Raw genomic sequence first — 21,913 nt, 5'->3', positions numbered from 1 at the left:
TGGGCAACACACGCAGACCTGCCAACATCACATTCTAGCAATATATTCAAAAATATGAACCACTAAAAGGTGCAAATGCTACAAGGTTTTATCATTCACTCTGGATACTGCATCTTATTTAATATTACTCAAAACAGGATGAAATCTGGCTTGCTTTCAGAAAGAGCCATGAAGGCTATTCCTTCCCTTGGTACTGTAGGAGATTTTTTTCAATATTCTGGCCTTAGGAGACAATGGATGAAGTCACCCATCATTGCTGGTTTTGAATACTTGGCAACAACCTCTTTCAACAGGTGTGTTAGCTTTTATTGGTAGAGGGATTGAGTTTCGGAACCATGAGATCATGCTGCAGCTGTACAAAACTCTGGCGCAGCCTCATTTGGAGTATTGCGTACAGTTCTGGTCACTGCATTATAGAAAGGATGTGGAAGCATTGGAAAGGGTTCAGAGGAGATTTACCAGGATGTTGCCTGGTATGGAGGGAAGATCTTACGCGGAAAGGCTGAGGGACTTGAGGCTGTTTTTGTTACAGAGAAAAAGGTTGAGAGGTGAATTAATTGAGACATATAAGATAATCACAGAGTTAGATAGGTTGGACAGTGAGAGCCTTTTTCCTCGGATGACGATGGCTAGCACAAAGGGACATAGCTTTAAAATGAGGGGTGATAGATATTGGTCAGATGTCAGACATAGTTTCTTTACTCAGAGGGTAGCAGGGGCATGGAATGCACTGTCTGCAACAGTAATAGACTCGCCAACTTTAAGGGCATTTGAAATCGTCTTTGGTTAGGCATATGGACGAGAATGGAATAATGTAGGTTAGATGGGCTTCAGATTGGTTCCACAGGTTGGCGCAACATCGATGGCCAAAGGGCCTGTACTGCACTGTAATGTTCTATGTTCTATCTTCTAACATAGGGTACACATAGATTTTGAGTAAAAGGTCATGACTCTGAGTAGATGCATAAGGGACAGCCAACAACTGCTGTCCAGTAACTTCTGTTGGAATATAACATGCAAACATGAAAATCAGGTGGCCACAGGGTTGGACTCTTGTGTGATGTCTCCGATTGAGAATAACTGGCTGATGATTTAAATACACAAGGACAGAGGGGGCAGAGATGCTGATGGAATTGGTTTCATTGGCACATGGGGGCCTTTGGGTGGGGAGGGGTACAGGAAGATTAGATTAGAGCCCAATGGTGGGGGAAGGTTGGAGACGTCGTTTACTAGAGATTGAAGAGAGATCGGGGAGAGGGAAGATCATAATTTCTTTGAGGAGCGAGGAATCTGATTGCAGGGAGTTGGTCAGGGACTCTGTAGGTTTGTGGAAAGATATTTACATCTCAATCCACAATCTTGGTTCAGCTTGTAGCTTGCAGCTTGCCCGAGATCTGAATTGTTCAGAGTTCAATTTCAAATGGTGAATGTATAATGAGGCATGCAGCTTTGTGATAATACCTGAAGTCCTGACAGCAACCCTCTCCCCCCTCCCCCACACAGTAGGTTGAATGCCTACTGACTTGACTATAAACCAGGACTGCAAGTAGGATCAGAATTCAACTGTTTAACACTTAACCAACCCGAACCTGTCTACTTATTGGGGTCCAAATCTTCCTCAAATGTCTAAATAGTCTGGATGCATGTTAGCAAAAATGCAGGAGAATGTGGGATACCATTTCCAAACTGAGTATTGCTCACAGCTGGACTACTGTTTTTCTCTGGTGCCATGTTCATTGGACTGTGAAAATATTTCATCTGAGTTAATCTCATTCTTTTTGTGCTTTGCATTTGAGCTAAGTGGCTAAGACTGAAGGGTGAATTTGCTAACACTGCCTTCACTGTGCTCAGTACTGTGTACGCATCAATTCATGCATCATTTATATAAACCATGAGGCACCATTAAAAACAACAAGCAGAGTTATGATGATGAGACTTACTGACATAGCATACTTTCAGATTGTTCAATTTGTCCCAATTCCCACAAGTAATTACATGTCAGAACATGTACAAATGTAGATGAAATTGGAGGGGTGGGGGCAGGGGTTACCGTAGAGTGGTGCACATTGTTTTGTAGCAAATTAACTTGCAATGCATTTTATAAAGCATAACACTTGTATTCTCTTGTCTTGAATCTTTATTCATTTTATGAGTAAAAGTATATCTTGAGGAAATGAATTATACAAATTAAATAGCATCGAGAAACCAAGCCCATTTCAGCCCAAAGAAGTCAGACAGGTCAAAGAGTTACATAACCAATAATTCATTGTTGCTTGCATTCATGCTGTAAGACTTTGCCAAGATCAGTTTTAGACTCAGATAACTATTCCCATTCCACGCACACTAAAATACATCCTCTTGCAGTTCCTGGTATTTCTATCTTTACAGTGTGTTAAATGTACCTATTTTGACCAGTTGCTTTGAAATGATTTTATGTAATAATCCTTAATGATTGTAATTTTTGCATTATGCTACATTGTAAAAACACTTAATTTGGATGTTTTGAAGTCATGAAAGGCTGCTAGAGAAATGCAAGTCTGTTTTGTATTCAGTTTCTCATGAATGGTGGAAGTGAATGCAATTTTGTTATCTAACAAATCATTTAGACAGGTGCATGGACGGGATAGATATGGAGGAATATGGACCAAATGCAGGCAAATGGGACTGGTATAATTGTGAAAACTGGTGGGCATAGGCAAGTTGGGCTGAAGGGCCTGTTTCCGTGCTGTAGATTTCTATGACTCTATTTCACTAGGCGCCATTTTACAATTTCATTGGAAGCGACTAAGGTGACTGTATTCTGCCTGACTATGCTGCTGTACTTACCTGTGTCTCCTACTGCTTATGAAGGCTCCTGGAGTCACTTCTAGAGTTTTGATCACAATGTATTCTGACCATGTGATGTCCAACCATGTATCATATTCACATGATATCTAATCACCCTACGTTGACAGTTTACCGTGGAAAGGTTGTGCTCCCTGTAGCTGAGCATCTTTGCTCACGGTTTTGTGCTAGTAACTGTTGTGCAACAACTTCCAACCTCCAGGAGATTTTTTGTGAATAGGAGAAGAAGGAAAACTGAAGACCCGTCCAGGCCAGAGCTGTGAGAGACATTGGGCACATCAGGAGATCACGGAGAGAATGTCCAGGACTTAGCATTCAGAATCATGAAGGGTCTGGACAAATTGAGAGAAAATATTGGCACTCTTGAAAGAATTAAGAATGGGAGGACAAAGATTTTAAATAACTGACAAAAGAAGCCAAAGCATCCTGCAGCCAATAGTTACCTCCTGGAATGCACCGCCTTAGAGTGCAGAGAGAGTGTAGAGTGATAGCATATTTGAAAGGGAATTAGCTGTCATTTGAAAAGGAAGCATGTACCAGATTATGGGGCAAGGCTGGAGAGTGACTAAGTGAAATGTTCATACAGAGAGGGTGTGCAGATATGATGGACCAAATGGCCTCCTTCTGTACTGTAACAATCCTGTGATCCTGTAGCACATCAAGATTGGTTAGACAATTGTAAGCAGTCCTTGCAGAATGTCATGTCCAAAGGCTAGCAGTTGCCAACCTGGCCCCAGTGGGAGAATTTGAAGAATAGGGCCTGCTGTTTTTAATTTACAGTGATGTTCACATTGGATGAAAAAAAATTAATAAAAATAGAAGTGGGGATGGAGGGAATAAACTTGCTTTCAGTCTATAACTTGCTGCCTTGCTTCATTGACAAGTCTTTCAATGCTCAGCATTTACGATCAGAATGCACCGATAAGTGAGGCAATAGGGAAATGACCTCCTTCTGTGCTGTAATAATTCTGAGATTCCAGGAGGTAATTGTCAATATTTAAGAGGAGTGAACAGAAAATAGGTTGGAAAGTAAATGAGCATCATAATTCAATCAAGGTAATTGTGGATAAAGGTATGGGAGTCAAAGTCTCAGCATTTTCAGTACCTTGGCAAAGCAAATTTTTGGCATTAGGGAAACGGCAGAAACAATTCATGAGGCATTCAATAAGGTTCCCCACAGTAGGCTATTATACAAAATGCAGAGGAATGGGATTGTGGGAGACATAGCAGTTTGGATCAGTAATTGGCTTGCTGAAAGAAATCAGAGGGTTGCAGTTGATGGAACATGTTCATCTTGGTGTCCAGTTACTAGCGGCGTACCGCAAGGGTTGGTATTGGGTCCACTGCTGTTCGTCATTTTTATAAATGACCTGGATGAGGGCTTAGAAGGGTGGGTTAGTAAATTTGCGGACGACACTAAGGTAGGTGGAGTTGTGGATAGTGACGAAGGATGTAGTAGGTTGCAGAGACACATAGATAGGATGCAGAGCTGGGCTGAGAGGTGGCAAATGGAGTTTAATGTGGCCAAGTGTGAGGTGATACACTTTGGACGGAGTAATCGGAATGCAAAGTACTGGGCTAATGGTAAAATTCTTGGGAGTGCAGATGAGCAGAGAGATCTTGATGTCCATGTACACAAATCCCTGAAAGTTGCCACCCAGATTGACAGGGTTGTTAAGAAGGCATACAGTGTTTTGGCCTTTATTAATAGAGGGATTGAGTTCCGGAACCAGGAGGCTATTCTGCAGCTGTACAAAGCTCTGGTACGGCCACACTTGGAGTATTGTGTACAGTTCTGGTCACAGCATTATAAGAAGGATGTGGAGGCTTTGGAAAGGGTGCAGAGGAGATTTACTAGGATGTTGCCTGGTATGGAAGGAATGTCTTACGAGGAAAGGCTGAGGGCCTTGACGCTGTTCTTGTTAGAGAGAAGAAGGTTGAGAGGTGACTTAATAGAGACATACAAGATAATCAGAGGGTTGGATAGGGTGGACAGGGAGAGCCTTTTTCCAAGTATGGGGACAGCAAACACGAGGGGACATAACTTTAAAGTGAGGGGAGATAGGTATAAGACAGAGAGTAGTAAGGGTATGGAATGCTTTGCCTGAAACGGTAGTAGATTCGCCAAGTTTAAGTGCATCTAAGTCGTCATTGAACAGGCATTTGGACGTACATGGAATAGTGTAGGTGGGATGGGCTTCAGATTAGTATGACAGGGCGGCTCAACATCGAGGGCTGAAGGGCCTGTACTGCGCTGTAATGTTCTATGTTCTATGTTCTAATGGTTCCAAGAATGAGGAACTGCAGTTACACAGATGGATTGGGAAGTTTGCACTTTTCTCCTTGGAGAAGAGAATTTTGAGAGGAGATTTTAAAGAGATATTCAAAGTCATGAGGGGGGCCTGGACAGAATCAATAAGGAGAAACAGTTCCCATTGGTGAAAGGATAGGGAGCAAGATTGAAGATGATTGGCAAACTGGTGACATGAAGGAATTTATTTTTCATGCGGCGAGAGCTTAGGATCTGGAATACCTGAGAGTGTGGTGGGGTAGGTTCATTCAAGAGGGAATTGGATAATTGTGATAATTCCCAATGGGCCTTGTAGGGGTTATCATTTAACCTCCCTATGGAGCTCCTTGAGTATGAGTTCCCTTGGGAACAGGCAATGGCTTGCCCAGCTGGAACTCATCACCTGAGCCCTCTAAGTCCCACCTGCTCTAGATGTGTGTAATAATATTGCTGAACAGAATTATTAGAAAAATAGGATAAAGCAGACCCACCTCTGATGGCTTGCATTACCCATAATGGGTTTTGCTTGTAAATACTTCATTGACTACATGGGTGTTTTTACTGGTGTTGGTTATTAGTTTTAAAAAAGCACAAAAAAGTTGAAATTTTGGTGATGGGAAGATTGCTCAGTTGTGCATAATAGCACTTCTGAGTAAAAAAAAAAGCAGACCCAGAGATTGATCTGCAGATCAGTCTGTCCAGGACTGGGACTAACCCATGTATGCCACAAATAGTACCTCTGTTTTAGTGTTCAACAATGAACAATGTTCCTTTCCAGTCGGGCTTCCTGAGTTATTACATTAGTGACAAGAATCAAGAAAGGTTTCAGCCAGCCCTGCCTTCCAAATAAAACCAATAAGACTGTGGTGGGGAAATATTGAAAGTGCTTCTGTTTGCAAAACTGGAATCATATGATGCAGGTATGGAAAAAAGGCCAGAGTGAGCTAAAAGAATGAAAGAATATTTTCAGGGATCGAAGGGGCTCATCTGACAAAAAGTCATTCTCTCGAACCCTTGTGGGGCCCCGACTTCCAACATGATAAAGAGCTTAATCTACCTGCAGCCAAAATCCTTTGATGAACTGATAGATATGGTAGCAGACCACTATGACCCTAATAAAGCTGTTATATTGCAGTATTATAGGTTTAACATGGCTAATGGACTTCCTGGGAACCAGTTACTGAATTCTTAATGAAACTGCAGAAATTGGTGGGTATGGGCCAGCACTCTGGGAAATGTTCAGGGATCACTTTGTTCGTGGAGTTAATAATATTCCAACCCAAAAAAAGTTACTAACTGAGCCATATCTGCACCTAAAGAAAGCTATAGAACTGGCCTTTCCTGTGAAAATGTGGAATCGGGAGTTTCAAGGGTCCGTATATAGTACCGTCCTCAGCCTTTGGTGCTCCCTACACCACAGATCCATGTCCCCAGCGGCTACTACTCGCGGCTCCAATTAGTTGCTAAGGGAGGGCAATTGGAGTTGGGATGTTCCTTCACAATACAGTGAGGAGCAAGAACATATTGGATTGAATCTTCTCTGTCCCATGGGCAGACCTGAAATTGGGACTGACAGGGACATTTTGAAAGGAGGGAGTCAAATTGCTTACATGATGCCTGAAAAGATAGGAGGAATGGGGAATGCAAATAACAACTTTCAGAAAGAAATTGCATTAGTACTTGAAGGGGAAAAAATTTCAGGGCAAATGGGGACAAGGTAGAGGAGTGGGACTAATTGGATCGCTCTTTCAATGAGGGTCAAATGACCTATCTCCGTGCTATTGATTACACAGGGCAATCAGTGTCTGTAGCTGTGACATAATAAGCCGTGGTTTGTCCAAGAGGTATCTCCCTTCATCTGTGAGTCATACAGAACAGTGCAAAAGCTGGAAGGATTGGGGATCACATATAGAAACATTCACTTCGTGGTATGTGCTTCAGGCTATAAACGTTCAGTTTTGGCAGAGAGGTACAAGTGCTGTATGACTCTCAATTTGCAGCAATTTTTTGTGTTGCATGGCATAATGTTTATATATCTTCATTTTAAGGTATTAATCACTTAGTACAATGCAACCATTTGCTATCTTGCTCTTTGCTGTTAGAATTTAAATGCTGCAAAAGGCTTACTGTTTTAAAAACTATGATTTTGACTATAAGAGTAGAGGTCATTAATACGTTAAGTTTTGCTGTTTATATGAATCGTTTTGTTTTTTTTTGTCTTGTAGATCATCTCACTGGTGATTGTTGCCATTGGAGTATATGCAAAGATCCAAAAAGCCACAGGTGGATGAGGAACTTTCTATTCTCTGTGTGATAGGGACATGCACAATAGATTTAGAATTGTTCAAAGTGCTGCTTGTGCAACTGCCAATTTCCAAGGATGTATGCATTTCAATAACTCCTGCTTCCTACACATTTACCAGCAATACCCAGATATAGTAATTCTGTCTACACTCTATATGTATACAAAGCATCCTATCAATGAAAGGTCAGATGTAGCAGCTTTGCATTTGGTTGAGTGTATACTGCTTAGGTAAGATTGAGTTATAACAGTTCCATACTCGCTAAATACAAGGAGACGATATTCCCCACTATCATCTATATCAGTTCTGTTATATGCAGCTTCCTGACTTGGTAAATTCACATCTCCATGAATTTCAAAGATCCACATGTCACAGATACTGTAAATGTATTAAGAAGCACTTCCAACCCACTAAGGGCGAAGAAACAGATAACAAATTTTTATTTTTATTTTTATATTAAATGGGAAGGGGTGTAAGACCTGAAATTAGATTACATCCATGAAGCACTCCTCCAGTCCCAAAGCCCACCATCCAACTAGTTCTAGAACAATTTTGGGATTTTTGATTACCCTACTAATCAAGCGTGAGACTAGTGGAACATTTGTGCAAAATGGGGACGGTTACTCAACTGTTCACAAACATGTACAGCATATGAAATAAAACAATTTAGAAGCACAAATTCTACTGAAAGATGTAATAGCCATTCCAGAGACTGACTATAACCTGAGCATGATTGTGTTACGCCCTAGTTAGAGGAGATGAACCAATTCCTGTCCTTGTGTCACTCCTTCACAGGTCACCACAATGATTGAATTTATAAAGTGAGCTGATATTATACATGTGTTTTAAAAAAAATTCTCAAGGTCAGGTTCGTAGGAGAGTAGTCTGACACAGAACAAACGACCAAGAGGCGAGACTGCTAGAATATGGGCATTTTATTCCCCGCAGCGTCGCACAACGGGTCTGGCTTATACTCACTCTACATGTTACAAAAACTGGGAGCCGTCAGTTCTCGTAGAGCGGTTGCCAACAACCCACGCTCGGCGGTTAAACGTAACCCCGGAGCAGACTCACCGAACTGGAGACTTTTCCAGCTGATATACTCTTGTCCAGATATAAACATGCATGTGAACAGCAGAGCAAGGCTAAAAAACACATTCCATTCTGGTTACATACAGATAAGAAGATTCACACGGGACTAAGCAACACCTCCATTCCGGTTAGATTCACACATGTATTGGGACATAATTTTTAACCGTTTCACCACATTCCACTGCTTGGAATTTTACACCACAACATGTAACAAAGTGTATACAGATCGGTATCAGAAACAACTCAACCATGCACCTTAAGTAACAAAGAACTATTTTATTGCAAAACAAAACATTTCAAGCAAATATATAAAGATTATGAACAAAATATTTTAACTGTGCAAATAGATACACTAGAATGGCACTGGACTAATAATGCAGAGGCCAGGGGACATGCTGTGGAATCTGGAATTCAGAACTAGCCTTGGGAAAGGTGACCATGAGAACTGTCATCAATTGTCAGAAGAATTCACCTAGTTCACTATTGTCCTTTAGCGAAGGGAAATCTGCCTCTGTATCCAGTCTGGGAAAAAAAAGTCAGCAGAGTATTATCTTAAAATACTTTGGCCAAGTAGGAGTTATCTACAGGAAAATAATTATTTACAGATTGTCCAAATAGTGGACTGTACCTGAAGTCATTTTGCACACAACCTGTTGGCACTGGGGTCTTTTTGGATCTGGTATAGTGGCAGAGTTCACCTTTCTGGAGACAGTGGTATAGATTTTGAATTCTTGTTTAAGAATACTCTTGTGTTAATGAAGCCGTTCTTTGTTGATGAGATGGGTTCAGAAAAAGGGCAAAGGCTGTTGTTCCAAACAGATTATCTCTGAATATCAAGATCAAATCCAGTAGCTTTATTTTACCTGCAAACTGGGGTCACGTGACCTCTTTCTGAAAGTATTGTAGTCGCCGTGACTCCAGTAAAGCAACTTGTGTTCTCTACAAATACAACATTTTCCCTACTACAGCCAGTCTCCTTTCTTTCAAAATGTCCACGACATAGACATATTACCAATCAATGTCATTCTTAAGTAATATTTCAGATAGTACACCTTGATAACATTTGTGAGTTAAAAATCCTTAGAAAAGTCAGAGGCGTGGGACAGTGCTGATAAACGATGCCATTACAGTGAGAGACAGAGGTATTCCAGTCAATGTGATTGGGTAGGGGCTCTGGTGAGATTTGTTAGTGGACCAACTTGGGATGAAGGGGTATTATTATATTATTACAGAGTCAGTAAAACATTGAGAAAAATAAACTGTGGTTATAATGGAAATTCTCAAATTTAAAATAATGTAATCTTCAAATGTGGGCATTGACAGCTTGACTGATACATATTGTCCATCCCAGTGCGACCTGATACAATGGTATTTTCTTCAAAAGTAAGTCACTTTAGAGGGCCTTTAGAAGTCATCTAGAGTGATATGTAGGCCAGATGTGTTAATGAAAGCAGGTTTCCTTCCTAACTGGTTTGATTTGTATTGAAGTCAATGGAACTACTGTGGTAAAGGAGAGCAATATGAAATGAACTGTCAACTTATCATCATGCATTTTGAACCTTTGGACAAAGTCAGGATTTACTCTGATTTTCTCACACAGATGCTGTACGGGATACTTTTGTTATTGACCCTGCGATAATTATGATTGTGGTTGGAGCTATTATGTTTTTAATCACCTTCTGTGGCTGCATTGGAGCTCTGAGAGAAAACATTGTGCTGCTGCAAGTGGTGAGTTTCGTTCAGCACAACTGTATCCATCAACATCCATCCTACAAACATTTCAAAAAACAGTGACCACACATCCTTCCTGGTCATGGTTATTTGCACTCGTTTACAGATATATTTATGCCTTTGCATTATTTTAGATGTTCACCCTGTCTGAGCACCTCACCATAGAGTCATAGAGTCACACTGCACGTAAACAGACCCTTTGGCCCAACTCGTCCATGCCAACCAGTTTTCCTAAACTGAAGTAATCCCATTTGCCTGCATTTGGCCCATTCCCTTGAACTTTTCCTATCCATGTACCTGTCCAAATATCTTTTAAATGTTGTAATTGTAATCACCTCTACCACTTCCTCTGGCAGCTCGTTCCATATACACACACCACCATCTGTGTGAAAAAGTTGCCCCTCAGGTCCATTTTAAATCTTTTCCTTTTCACTATGCCCTTTAGTTTTGGACTGCCCTACCCTGGGAAAAAGACCTTGGCTATTTACCCTGTCCATGCCCCTCATGATATTATAAACCCTTAGTTTCCTATGCTCCAGTGAAAAAGATCCCAGTCTATTCAGACTCTTCCTATTGCTCAAACCCTCTAATCGCAGTAACATCCTTGGTAATCTTGTTTGCACCCTTTTCAGTTTAATATCTTCCTTCCCATAGCAGGATGACCAGAATTGTACACAGTATTCTAAATGTCTTGAAGTACCTTATCAATGTCTTGTAGAGCCATAAGATTATGTCCCAAATCATGTACTCAGTGCTCTGATTGATGAAGGTAAGTCTGCCAAATACCTTCTTTACCACCTTGTCCACGTGTGACACCACTTTCAAAAAACTATGTACCTATATGCCTACATCTCTCTGTTTCACAACACCACCCAGGGCCCTACCATTAACAGTACAAGTCCTGCCCTGGTCGATTCTACCAAAATGCAACACCTCACATTTATCTAAATTAAACTCCATCTGCCATTCCTCAGCCCACTGGCCCAGTTGATCAAGATCCCATTGTACGCTTAGATAACCTTCTTTACTGTCCACTATACCACCAATATTGGTGAATTCCACAAACTTACTAACCATGCTTCCTACCTTCTCATCCAAATTGTTTGTATAATGACGAACATTATTGGACCCAGCACCGATCCTTGTGGCACACTGCTGGTCACAGGCCTCCAGTCTGAACAACAACCCTCTACCACCACCACCCTCTTCTCCTATTGTCAAGCCAATTTAGTATTCAATTGGCTGGCTCTCCTTGGATCCCGTGTGATTTAACCTTACTAACCAGTCTACCATGCAGAACTTTGTTGAAAGCTTTGGTAAAGTCCATGTAGACATCTACTGCTCTGCTTTCAGCTATCTTCTTGATCACCTCTTCAAAAAACTAAATCAAGTTTATTCCACTGTGATTACAGACTGGTCTAGTGTGCAACTACACAGATAAACACATTACCTGCTAAGTTTGCAGAACATTCCTTGATGCCCTTTTTACTTTTGTTTTTTTTGTACCATTCACTATATTTTCCTTCTGAAGGATTTAACTCGGGCAAAGATGCGAGCCAACAGGTTGCAAGCACTCTTCAGAACCTCACGGTTCTGTCTGATGGGAGAATTTGGAGTATATCATTGACAAAGTATTTGCATGTGGGGCAAATATGGCAGAGTTCAATCCTCTGTGCACAAATGTATCATCAACAGGAATCCCTAGATTGGAACTCTGGTTGATAGCTGTTATTCTTGGTATTTTATAGGAGTCAGCTTGCACCAATTCATTGTATGCTCGCACTTGTATATCAGTGAGTTGCTGGTTCAATCCTAACCTGGGCTTTATATTCACATCCCAGGCTAGCATTTTAGTGCAGTACCAAGGCATCGTGGCCTTATTCACCCAACATAGCAGCTTTCTTCTCTAAACTGCTGTCTTTCTTCTCTAAACTGCTGTTTTTCAGATGAGGCATCAAAGTGACCTTTTGGGTGGATATAAATGATTCCAACCTCACCAGCCCTCTGTGGTAAAGAATCCCACAGATTCACTACCCTCAGAGAGAAAAGAAATTCCTTCTCACCTCTGCCTTAAATGAGCGATCTCTTATTCTCAGACACTCTGGTTTCAGAATCTTCCACAAAGGGAAACAACCTCTCAGTATCTAGTCTATCAAGTCCCCTAAGAATCTTACATGTTACAATAAGGTCTCCACTCATTCTTCTTAACTCCAATGAGTACAAGCCCAACCTTTCCTCATTAAAAACCCCTCTGTTCCCAGAATAAACCAAGTGAACCTTGTCTGGAATGTTTCCAATACCAGTATATCTTTCCTTAGATAAGGGGACCAAAACTGTGCATGGTGTTTGACTTGTGGTCTGACTAATGCCTTGCATTGTTTTAGCAAAACTTCCTGTTTTTATTCCCCATACCCTTTGAAATTAAAAGCCTACCTTCCATTATCCCCCACCCAGCAGAAAGGGAAGATTTCAAGATCAATGTTTCAATACACGATAGAGGATTTTTTTTTCTGAATAACACTAACATGTGCCCCATAATGAGTGACAATTTAAAATCCCGCAGTTGTCTAATTCATTGCAGATAACATAACTTTCAAAGCCAGCTCTATAATTCTCCACAAGGCCTCTCAATAGCTGTTAAACTGCGGGTGTATGAGGACACCTAAGAGATTAATAAGTCACCTGCCTTAACAATAGTCAATGCTGCTCTCGTTGTTCTATTACAAACATGGCTTTGTTTTGGCTTATTTTCTTCACAGTTTTCGGTGAGCTTGACCATCCTATTCTTGGTACAGTTGGCGGTTGGAGTCCTGGGATTTGTCTACTCAGACAAGGTACATCCAGAGGGTACAAGAAAATAGTGTGTCCATCCCAAATCCAGGGGTGGACTGACTTATATGGGCAGTCAAAGGTTTTCTGAGTGCCTTTGAGTTCCATAGCACTGTATTCCATGCCTCACGTTCTCTGTGTAAAATCTCATGCTCAATCTTTATTCTGCCTCAGCTCTCATCTGATAAAGAGGTCTTATAGTTTTGTTTCATCATACTAAGCTTTTGACCAAAATTGTGTCTTTCCTGATTCTTTTACAATCTATAATTGACAGAAGATTGAAAAGTCAGGCATTCTTTAGAAAAGAGAAGGCTGAGGTGGGTTTTAAAATTTTATCAAGGGTAAATGTGCAGACGATGTTTCCACTTGAGGGTGAGTCCACAACTAGGGGTGGTCATTGATAAGTGAGATGGCAAATTCTGGAGAAATGTCTTTGCCCAGAAAGTGGTTAGAATGTGGACCCATTACCACAGTGAGTGGCTAGAGAGAATAATATAGATGCATTTACTGGGAAACTGAAGAAGCGAGAAGAAGATAATGTTAGATGAAATAGTGATTGAAAGCATAAAGAGGAGCATAAGCACCAGTATAGATCTCTTGTGGAATCGACCCGTTCCTGTTTTGCAAGTTCTAAGTATTTCAGTTCTATATGATGAGTCATCTTGTGATCAGACCAAACAACAACTAAGGAAAACATTGATCTTATATAGAATGAGTACTGATGCAGTGCTGCATGTGGGGCTATCACAGCAGAAGTCAGTCCTCGGCACATAAATATACTTTCAGCAGGAATCCCTGGATGGGTGCACGGTGAAAGCTGCTAACCTTGGTGTTTTATACCAGGTATCAGCTGGTACCAGTTCACTGCATGCTCTCACGTGTAAGCCAGTGAGTTGAAGGTTCAGTCCTATTCTGGGCTTTATCTACGCACTCTAGGATGGCAATTCAGTGAAGTACTGAGGTATGGCAGCCTCAACCACCTGAAACAGCTGCTTGGACCTAGCAAAGAAACTTAGAAAATAGGAGGGCCGGGAAGCCATTCGGCCCTTCAAGCCTACTGTACCCATTCAATATAATCATGGCCGATCATTCAGTTCAGTCCCCTGTTCCCACTTTCTCCCCATATCGTTTGATCCCTTTAGCCCTAAGAACTATATCAACTCCTTCTTGAAAACATTCAATGTTTTGACATCAACTGCATTCTGTGGTAGCAAATTCCACTGGCTCCCCATTCTCTGGGTGAAGAAATTTCTCCTCATCCCAGTCCTAAATGACCAACCCTGTATCCCTAAACTGTAACCCCTGGTTCTGGGCTCTCTGGTCATCAGGAACATATTTCCTGCATTTACCCTGCCTAGTCCGGATGCATTTTTACAGATTTCTATGAGAATCCCCCATTCATTCTTCTAACCTTCAGTGAACCTAATCAATCTGGTCTCTCTTCATCCTTCGTCATGCCAGCCCAGGAATTAGTCTGGTAAACCTGATTTGGAAATATTTTATTTTTTTCTCTAACTCAGCACATTGCAAACAAACCTCAGAGTTGGAGGAACCAAAATACATTTCTGGACTTGAGCACTTATTCTAAGATGACACATCTACGCAGCACTGAGGCAGTGCTACATTGCTGGATATGCCATGTTTTGGATGAGACATTAAACCATACATTGAGATCCAAAAACTTAATTCAAAGAACAAGAGGAGTCTCCTGACATCCCTCAGGAGGAATATAATGATACAAACTAATTTAATGGCTGGAGGGAAGGGAGGAGGAAGATTACATCTGATGTATTGGTCTTCCCTTGTAACTCTCCTGCTCTTCAAAACAGAATCATGGCGTAACTTTCTCTTTAATTTTCTTACTGGCCACAGAGGTTTCCAAGGCCTGTGCACAGCAGTGGTTTTGGGATCTGGAATTCTATGCTCAATTGGGGTGTCAATGTGCGTTCACCGTACATGGAATATCAGAGGGCCTCTGTATAGGCAGAGCCAAGCAGCTTGGAGAACGTTGCTGAGGGCGATAGGCAAAAACTCATAGTCATAGTTGAAATAACTCCACAGAGGCTGGTATCTCAGCAAGTCACCCTTTATTTACACAAGCACAGGACTTGACACTGGTCCAGCTTCCTCAGAGTGAACAGAACTCTGACACTCCTGTTTATATCTGTCAGCCAGGGCTTCCTGATTGGACCAGATTAACAGCCCCAATCAAGGAACTCATATTCTTTGGGGTCCACCTGGCTGCCCTTGTTACAATCACTGCAGTAGTAATAGTGGCTTACAGCACAGGAAAAGGTCCTTCAGCCCATAGAGTCCGTGCCAGGCAAAAACAAAAACCTAACTATTCTAATACTATTTTCCAGCACTTGGCCAAAACCTTGTATGCCTTGGTGTCACAGATTACACCGATAAATGTATTAAACGTTGCAAGCAATTTAGTCTCAACTAAAAGATGACACTTAGAACATAGAAAAGTACAGCACAGCACAGGCCCTTCAGCCCACGATGTTGTGCCAAGAGATGAAGGGTGGTCACCATGCCTCAGGTGATGGGAAAGGTTGAGAAGGAGAGTCCTTCTTATTGACCTTTGGTTGGAGGATTTGAGCTATAGGGAGAGGTTGAATAGGTTGGGGCTGTTTTCCCTGGAGCATCGAAGGCTGAGGGATGACCTTATAGAGATTTATAAAATCACGAGAGGCATGGATAGGATAAATAGACAAAGTCTTCTCCCAGGGGTGGGAGTCCAGAACTGGGGGGAATAGGTTTAGGGTGAGAGGGGAAATATATAAAAGAGACCTAATGGGCAACTTTTTCCACACAGAGGGTGATCCGTGCATGGAATGAGTTTCCAGAGGATGTGGTGGAGCCTAGTAAAATTGCAATATTTAAAAGGCATTTGGATGGGTATATGAATAGGAAGGATTTGGGCCACGTGCTGGCAGGTGGGACTTGATTGGGTTGGGATATCTGGTCAGCATGGACAAGTTGGGCCGAAGGGTCTGTTTCTGTGCTGTACATCTCTATGGTGCAGGAATTGAACCTGTGCTGTTGGAGTGACTTGCATTGCATATCAACCATCCACCCATCTGAGCTAAACTGACCACTGACACTTCTGACAGTGTAGTATTCTCAAGAGCATTACACTGACAATGTCAGGTAAGTTATGTGGTTTAGTTTCTGGTACGGGCCTTGAATCCATGACATTCTGTCTCAGAGCTGAGAATCCCCCCCGCCCCCTCTGTTGAATCAGCTGATGTTGTGCACTGAGTTGAAGCTGCAGAAGTCCCAGTCAGCTGGAGCAGCTGAAGAAGCTGCAGCAGAAATAAAATTAGATTAGATTCCCTACAATGTGGAAACAGGCCCTTCGGCCCAACAAGTCCACACCAACCCTCTGAAGAGTAACCCATCCAGACCCATTTCCCTCTGACTAATGCACCTAACAGTATAGGTAATTTAGCACGGCCAATTCACCTGACCCGCACATCTTTGGACTGTGGGAGGAAACCCACGCAGACACGGGCAGAATGTGCAAACTCCACACAGCCAGTTGCCTGAGGTTGGAATCAAATCTGGGACCCTGGTGCTGTCAGCCATCATGCCGCCCTTAGTTAAAAATCACACAACACCAGGTTATAGTCCAACAGATTTACTTGGAAGCACTAGCTTTCGGAGGGCTGCTCCTTCACTTGGTTGTGGACTATAAAATCATAACACACAGAATTTATAGCAAACGTTTGCAGTGTGATGCAACTGAAATAATATATTGAAAAATACTTGGAATGTTTGTTAATCTGTCATCTTTTAGAATGACCATGTTGCTTTGAGTTCTTTCGCGTGTAAACCCCAGAACTTTTTTTTAAAAGTTGCATTCTCAAGTGAAATTTAACAATCACAGCCATGTCAGCTCAGATAATGCATTGAAAGTGTGAGGTTAAAGTCTGTCTGTCTGTGCCCCAATGATCAGACTGATTCTATTTCTAAAAAAGAAATTTTCAGAATCTTACATGGATTCATGCAGTTTTTGAGCAACATAAAATGTAATTCTGCAAGTACAAATTCACTCCACAAACTTCATTCACTTATGTGTGTGTGTGTGTGTGCGTGTGTGCATGTGAGCGTGTGTGGGGAGGGTGTGATGTGAGTGTGTGTGAATGTGTGTGTGTATGTGCGTGTGTTTGTGTAAGAGAGAGAGAGAAGGAGTGTGTAGTGCAGTGGGGTCAACTGTAGTGTGTCATGGACCCAAAGTCCCAATTGAGGCCATCCCCCACGGGTACTGAACTTGGCTATCAGCCTCTGCTCGGCCACTTTGCATTGTTGCCTGTCCCGAAGTCTGCCTTGGAGGATGGCCACCTGAAGGTCCAAGGCCAAATGTCCCAGACCTCTGAAGTGTTCTCTGACTGGGAGGGAATACTCCTGCCTGATGATTGTTGTGTGGTGTCCATTCTTTCATTGCTGTAGTCTCTGCTCGGTCTTGCCAATGTACCATGCCTCAGGGCATCCTTGCCTCCAGCATATGAGATAGACAACGTTGGCCAAGTCACATGAGTACCTGCCATATAAATGGTGGGAGGCATCCCCATGTGTAATGGTGGTATCCATGTCGACACTCTAACACGTCTTGCCGTGATTGCCATGACAGGGTTGTGCGGTGTTGTCCTGAAAGCTGGGCAGTTTGCTATGAACAATGATTTGTTTGAGGTTTGGCGGTTGTTTAAAGGCCAGAAGTGGCGGCATGGGTAAGGTCTTGGCAAGGTGCTCATCCTCATCACAGCAGAAATAATTGGAATTGCTGCTTTTTAGAATCAAAGGCACATCGACATAAACCTGCACCAACTTTGAATGCACTGTTTCATTGTACTTTCTTTCATCAATCTGATCTTGACCTTGTACCCTCCTTGTAGGCTGAAGACACAGTGAGTAAATTTATCAAGAAAGCCATTGTCCATTACAGGGATGACATTGACCTGCAGAATCTGATAGACTACATCCAGAGAGAGGTAATAGCTCCAACTACACTCACTGAGATAACAGTATTGATCTTCTATACATTTCTGTTTGTGTGGTGTCTTATTTCGACCTTAATTGATTCACTGGGAGTGATTTCTACTTGCTGCTTCCCTGTTTCTCACATGAAAAGCGGTTGAAAACAGCCTACGTCACAGTCATAGATTGTAAACTTCAAACAATGCCAGGCTGTATGAATATTTAGAAACAAGGAACAAAAGGATCTACCCTTAAAACTTGAATGGTTCCTATCTCTGGCTTTGCTGATCCAGTCATTCTTCTGTGCTTGGTTTTGTTCTCCCTTGTGATTTACAATGTGAGCACTATAGAACCCATCATAACTTCACAACCAACCCATATGATGGCACAACCTCAATAAGCTGTCTTTCTTCTCCAAAATGATATTGATTTCCCCAGTAAGGTGGTTTTTACCCCATTTTCACAGTTTCTCTGTGTCGGCCACCAGGAGTATCTTTGAGTGACTGGCTCCTGTCTAGCTCTTGAGCAGGTTACAGTGGCTGTAGCATCTTTGAATCTAGTTTCACTATCTCTGACCCTCCCCCTCCCCGTCTCTGACCCTCCCCCTCTCCGTCTCTGACCCTCCCCCTCCCCGACTCTGACCCTCCCCCTCCCCGTCTCTGACCCTCCCCCTCCCCGTCTCTGACCCTCCCCCTCCCCGTCTCTGACCCTCTCCCTTCCCGTCTCTGACCCTCCACCTCCCCGTCTCTGACCCCCCACCTCCCTGTCTCTGACCTTCCTTCTCCTCATCTTTGGCCATCTTTCTTGTTATCTTCAAATTTCCTTTGCCCCATCTCCATCCCTCCTTCCACAGTCACCTTACCTGACATGGCCTGCATGTGACTCTAGCTTCATAGTAATGTTTGTGACTTGAATCTACCCTCTCAAATGGCTCAACAGGCCACTCAGTTCAAAGTGAAGTAGGGATGGGCAACAAATGTCAGAAAGACCTCAACCCATGAAAGAATAGAAATATGTCCTAATCACCTCAATCCTAGTTGGAAATAGTGACTCTGTCATGTGCATTCCATTGTGCATGTCATAGAGTCATAGAGATGTACAGCATGGAAACAGACCCTTTGGTCCAACCCATCCATGCCAACCAGCTATCCCAACCCAATCTAGTCCCACCTGCCAGCACCTGGCCCATATCCCTCCAAACCCTTCCTATTCGTATACCCATCCAAATGCCTCTTAAATGTTGCAATTGTACCAGCCTCTACCACTTCCTCTGGCAGCTCATTCCATGCACATACCACCCGCTGTGTGAAAAAGTTGCCCCGTAGGTCTCTTTTATATCTTTCCCCTCTCACCCTAAACTTATGCTGTCTAGTTCTGGACTCTCCAACCCCAGAGAAAAGACTTTGTTTATTTATCCTATCTATGCCCCTCATAATTTTGTAAACCTCTATAAAGTCATCCCTCAACCTCTGACACTCCAGGGAAAACAACCTTTTCAAGTTTCAGAACACTTTTCCAATAGGAAGGAGACCAGAATTGCACGCGATATTCTAACAGTGGCCTAACCAATGTCCTGTACAGCCGCAACATGACCTCCCAACTCCTGTACTCAATACTCTGACCAACAAATGAAAGCATACCAAACGCCTTCTTCACTATCCTATCTACCTGCGACTCCAATTTCAGGAGCTATGAACCTGCACTCAAAGGTCTCTCTGTTCAGCAATACTCTCTAGGACCTTACCATTAAGTGTATAAAGTCCTGCTAAGATTTGCTTTCCCAAAATGCAGCACCTCACATTTATCTGAATTAAACTCCATCTGCCACTTCTCAGCCCATTGGCCCATCTGGTCAAGATCCCGTTGTAATATGAGGTAACCCTCTTCGCTGTCCACTACACCTCCAAATTTAGTGTCATCTGCAAACTTACTAACTGAACCTCTCATGCTCGCATCCAAATCATTTATGTAAATGACAAAAAGTAGAGGGCCTATCACCAATCCTTGTGGCACTCCACTGGTCACAGGCTTCCAGTCTGAAAAACAAACCTCCACCACCACCCTCTGTCTTCTACCTTTGAGCCAGTTCTGTATCCAAATGGCTAGTTCTCCCTGTATTCCGTGAGATCTAACCTTGCTAATCAGTCTCCCATGGGGAACCTTGACGAACACCTTACTGAAGTCCATATAGATCACATCTACTGCTCTGTCCTCATCAATCCTCTTTGTTACTTCCTCAAAATAACATAATCAAGTTTGTGAGACATGACTTCCCACACACGTGTATGGAATGAGCTGCCAGAGGATGTGGTGGAGGCTGGTACAATTGCAACATTTAAGAGGCATTTGGATGGGTATATGAATAGGAAGGGTTTGAAGGGATATGGGTGCTGGCAGGTGGGACTAGATTGGGTTGGGATATCTGGTCGGCATGGACAGGTTGGACCAAAGGGTCTGTTTCCATGCTGTACATTTCTATGACAAAGCCATGTTGACCATCCCTAATCAGTCCTTGCCTTTCCAAGTACATGCACATCCTGTCCCTTAGGACTCCCTCCAACAGCTTGCCCACCACCGACGTCAGGCTCGCTGGTCTATAGTTCCCTGGTTTGTCTTTACCGCCTTCTTAAACAGTGGCACCATGTTAGCCAACCTCCAGTCTTCCGGCACCTGTGACTATCGATGATACAAATATCTCAGCAAGAGGCCCAGCAATCACTTCTCTAGCTTCCCACAGAGTTCTAGGGTACACCTGATCAGGTCCTGGGGATTTATCCACCTTTACCTGTTTCAATACATCCAGCAGTTCCTCCTCTGTAATATGGACATTTTGCAAGATGTCACCATCTATTTTCCTACAGTCTATGTCTTCCATATCCTTTTCCACAGTGAATACTGATGCAAAATACTCATTTAGTATCTCCCCCATTTTCTGCAGCTCCACACAATATCCTGATCTTTGAAGGGCCCTATTCTCTCCCTAGCTACCCTTTTGTCCTTAATGTATTTGTAAAAACCCTTTGGACTTTCCTTAATTCTATTTGCCAAAGCTATCTCATGTCCCCTTTTTGCCCTCCTGATTTCCCTCTTAAGTATACTCCTACTTCCTTTATACTCTTCTAAGAATTCACTCGATCTATCCTTACATATGCTTCCTTCTTTTTCTTAACCAAACCCTCAATTTCTTTAGTCATCCAGCATTTCCTATACCTACCAGCCTTCCCTTTCACCCTGTCAGGAATATACTTTCTCTGGATTCTTGTTATCTCATTTCTGAAGGCTTCCCATTTTCCAGCAGTCCCTTTACCTGCGAACATCTGTCTCTAATCAGCTTTCAAAAGTTCTTGCCTAATACCGTCAAAATTGATCTTTCTCCAATTTAGAACTTCAACTTTTAGATCTGGTCTATCCTTTTCCATCATTATTTTAAATCTAATAGAATTATGGTCGCTGGCCCCAAAGTGCTCCCCCACTGACACCTTAGTCACCTGCCTTGCCTTATTTCCCAAGGTACATCCACATGGTGAATCAGAAAATGGTCTTGTACACACTTAAATTCCTGTCCATCTAAACCCTTAACACTATGGCAGTCCCAGTCTATGTTTGGAAAGTTAAAAGTCCCCTACCATAACCACTCTATTATTCTTACAGATAGCTGAGATCTCCTTACAAATTTGTTTCTCAATTTCCCTCTGACTATTGGGGGGTCTATAATACAATCCCAATAAGGTGATCATCCCTTTCTTATTTCTCAAATAACTTCCCCTGGATGTATTTCCGGGAATATCCTCCCTCAGCATAGCTGTAATGCTATCTCTTATCAAAAATGCCACTCCCCCCT

The 21,913-nt window shown here is 42.4% G+C and overlaps 1 protein-coding gene across 1 annotated transcript in view; it reads left to right on the top strand.

The window, feature by feature from the left end:
- Positions 1 to 21,913, top strand: part of tspan33b (tetraspanin 33b) — a 79,920-nt gene that overhangs the window by 43,294 nt on the left and 14,713 nt on the right. Inside the window, exons 3-6 of the mRNA XM_087991165.1 lie at positions 7,360 to 7,417; positions 10,130 to 10,257; positions 13,020 to 13,094; positions 17,991 to 18,086. Of these exons, the coding sequence (XP_087847291.1) occupies positions 7,360 to 7,417; positions 10,130 to 10,257; positions 13,020 to 13,094; positions 17,991 to 18,086 (357 nt within the window). The remainder of the gene's footprint in view (positions 1 to 7,359; positions 7,418 to 10,129; positions 10,258 to 13,019; positions 13,095 to 17,990; positions 18,087 to 21,913) is intronic.

This window comes from Chiloscyllium plagiosum, unplaced genomic scaffold, assembly GCF_037043375.1.
Source record: "Chiloscyllium plagiosum isolate Xiang-an unplaced genomic scaffold, Cpla_swu_hap1 HiC_scaffold_10, whole genome shotgun sequence".
In the NCBI taxonomy this organism is placed as follows: domain Eukaryota; kingdom Metazoa; phylum Chordata; class Chondrichthyes; order Orectolobiformes; family Hemiscylliidae; genus Chiloscyllium; species Chiloscyllium plagiosum.
This window is presented reverse-complemented; position numbering and strand designations above follow the sequence as displayed.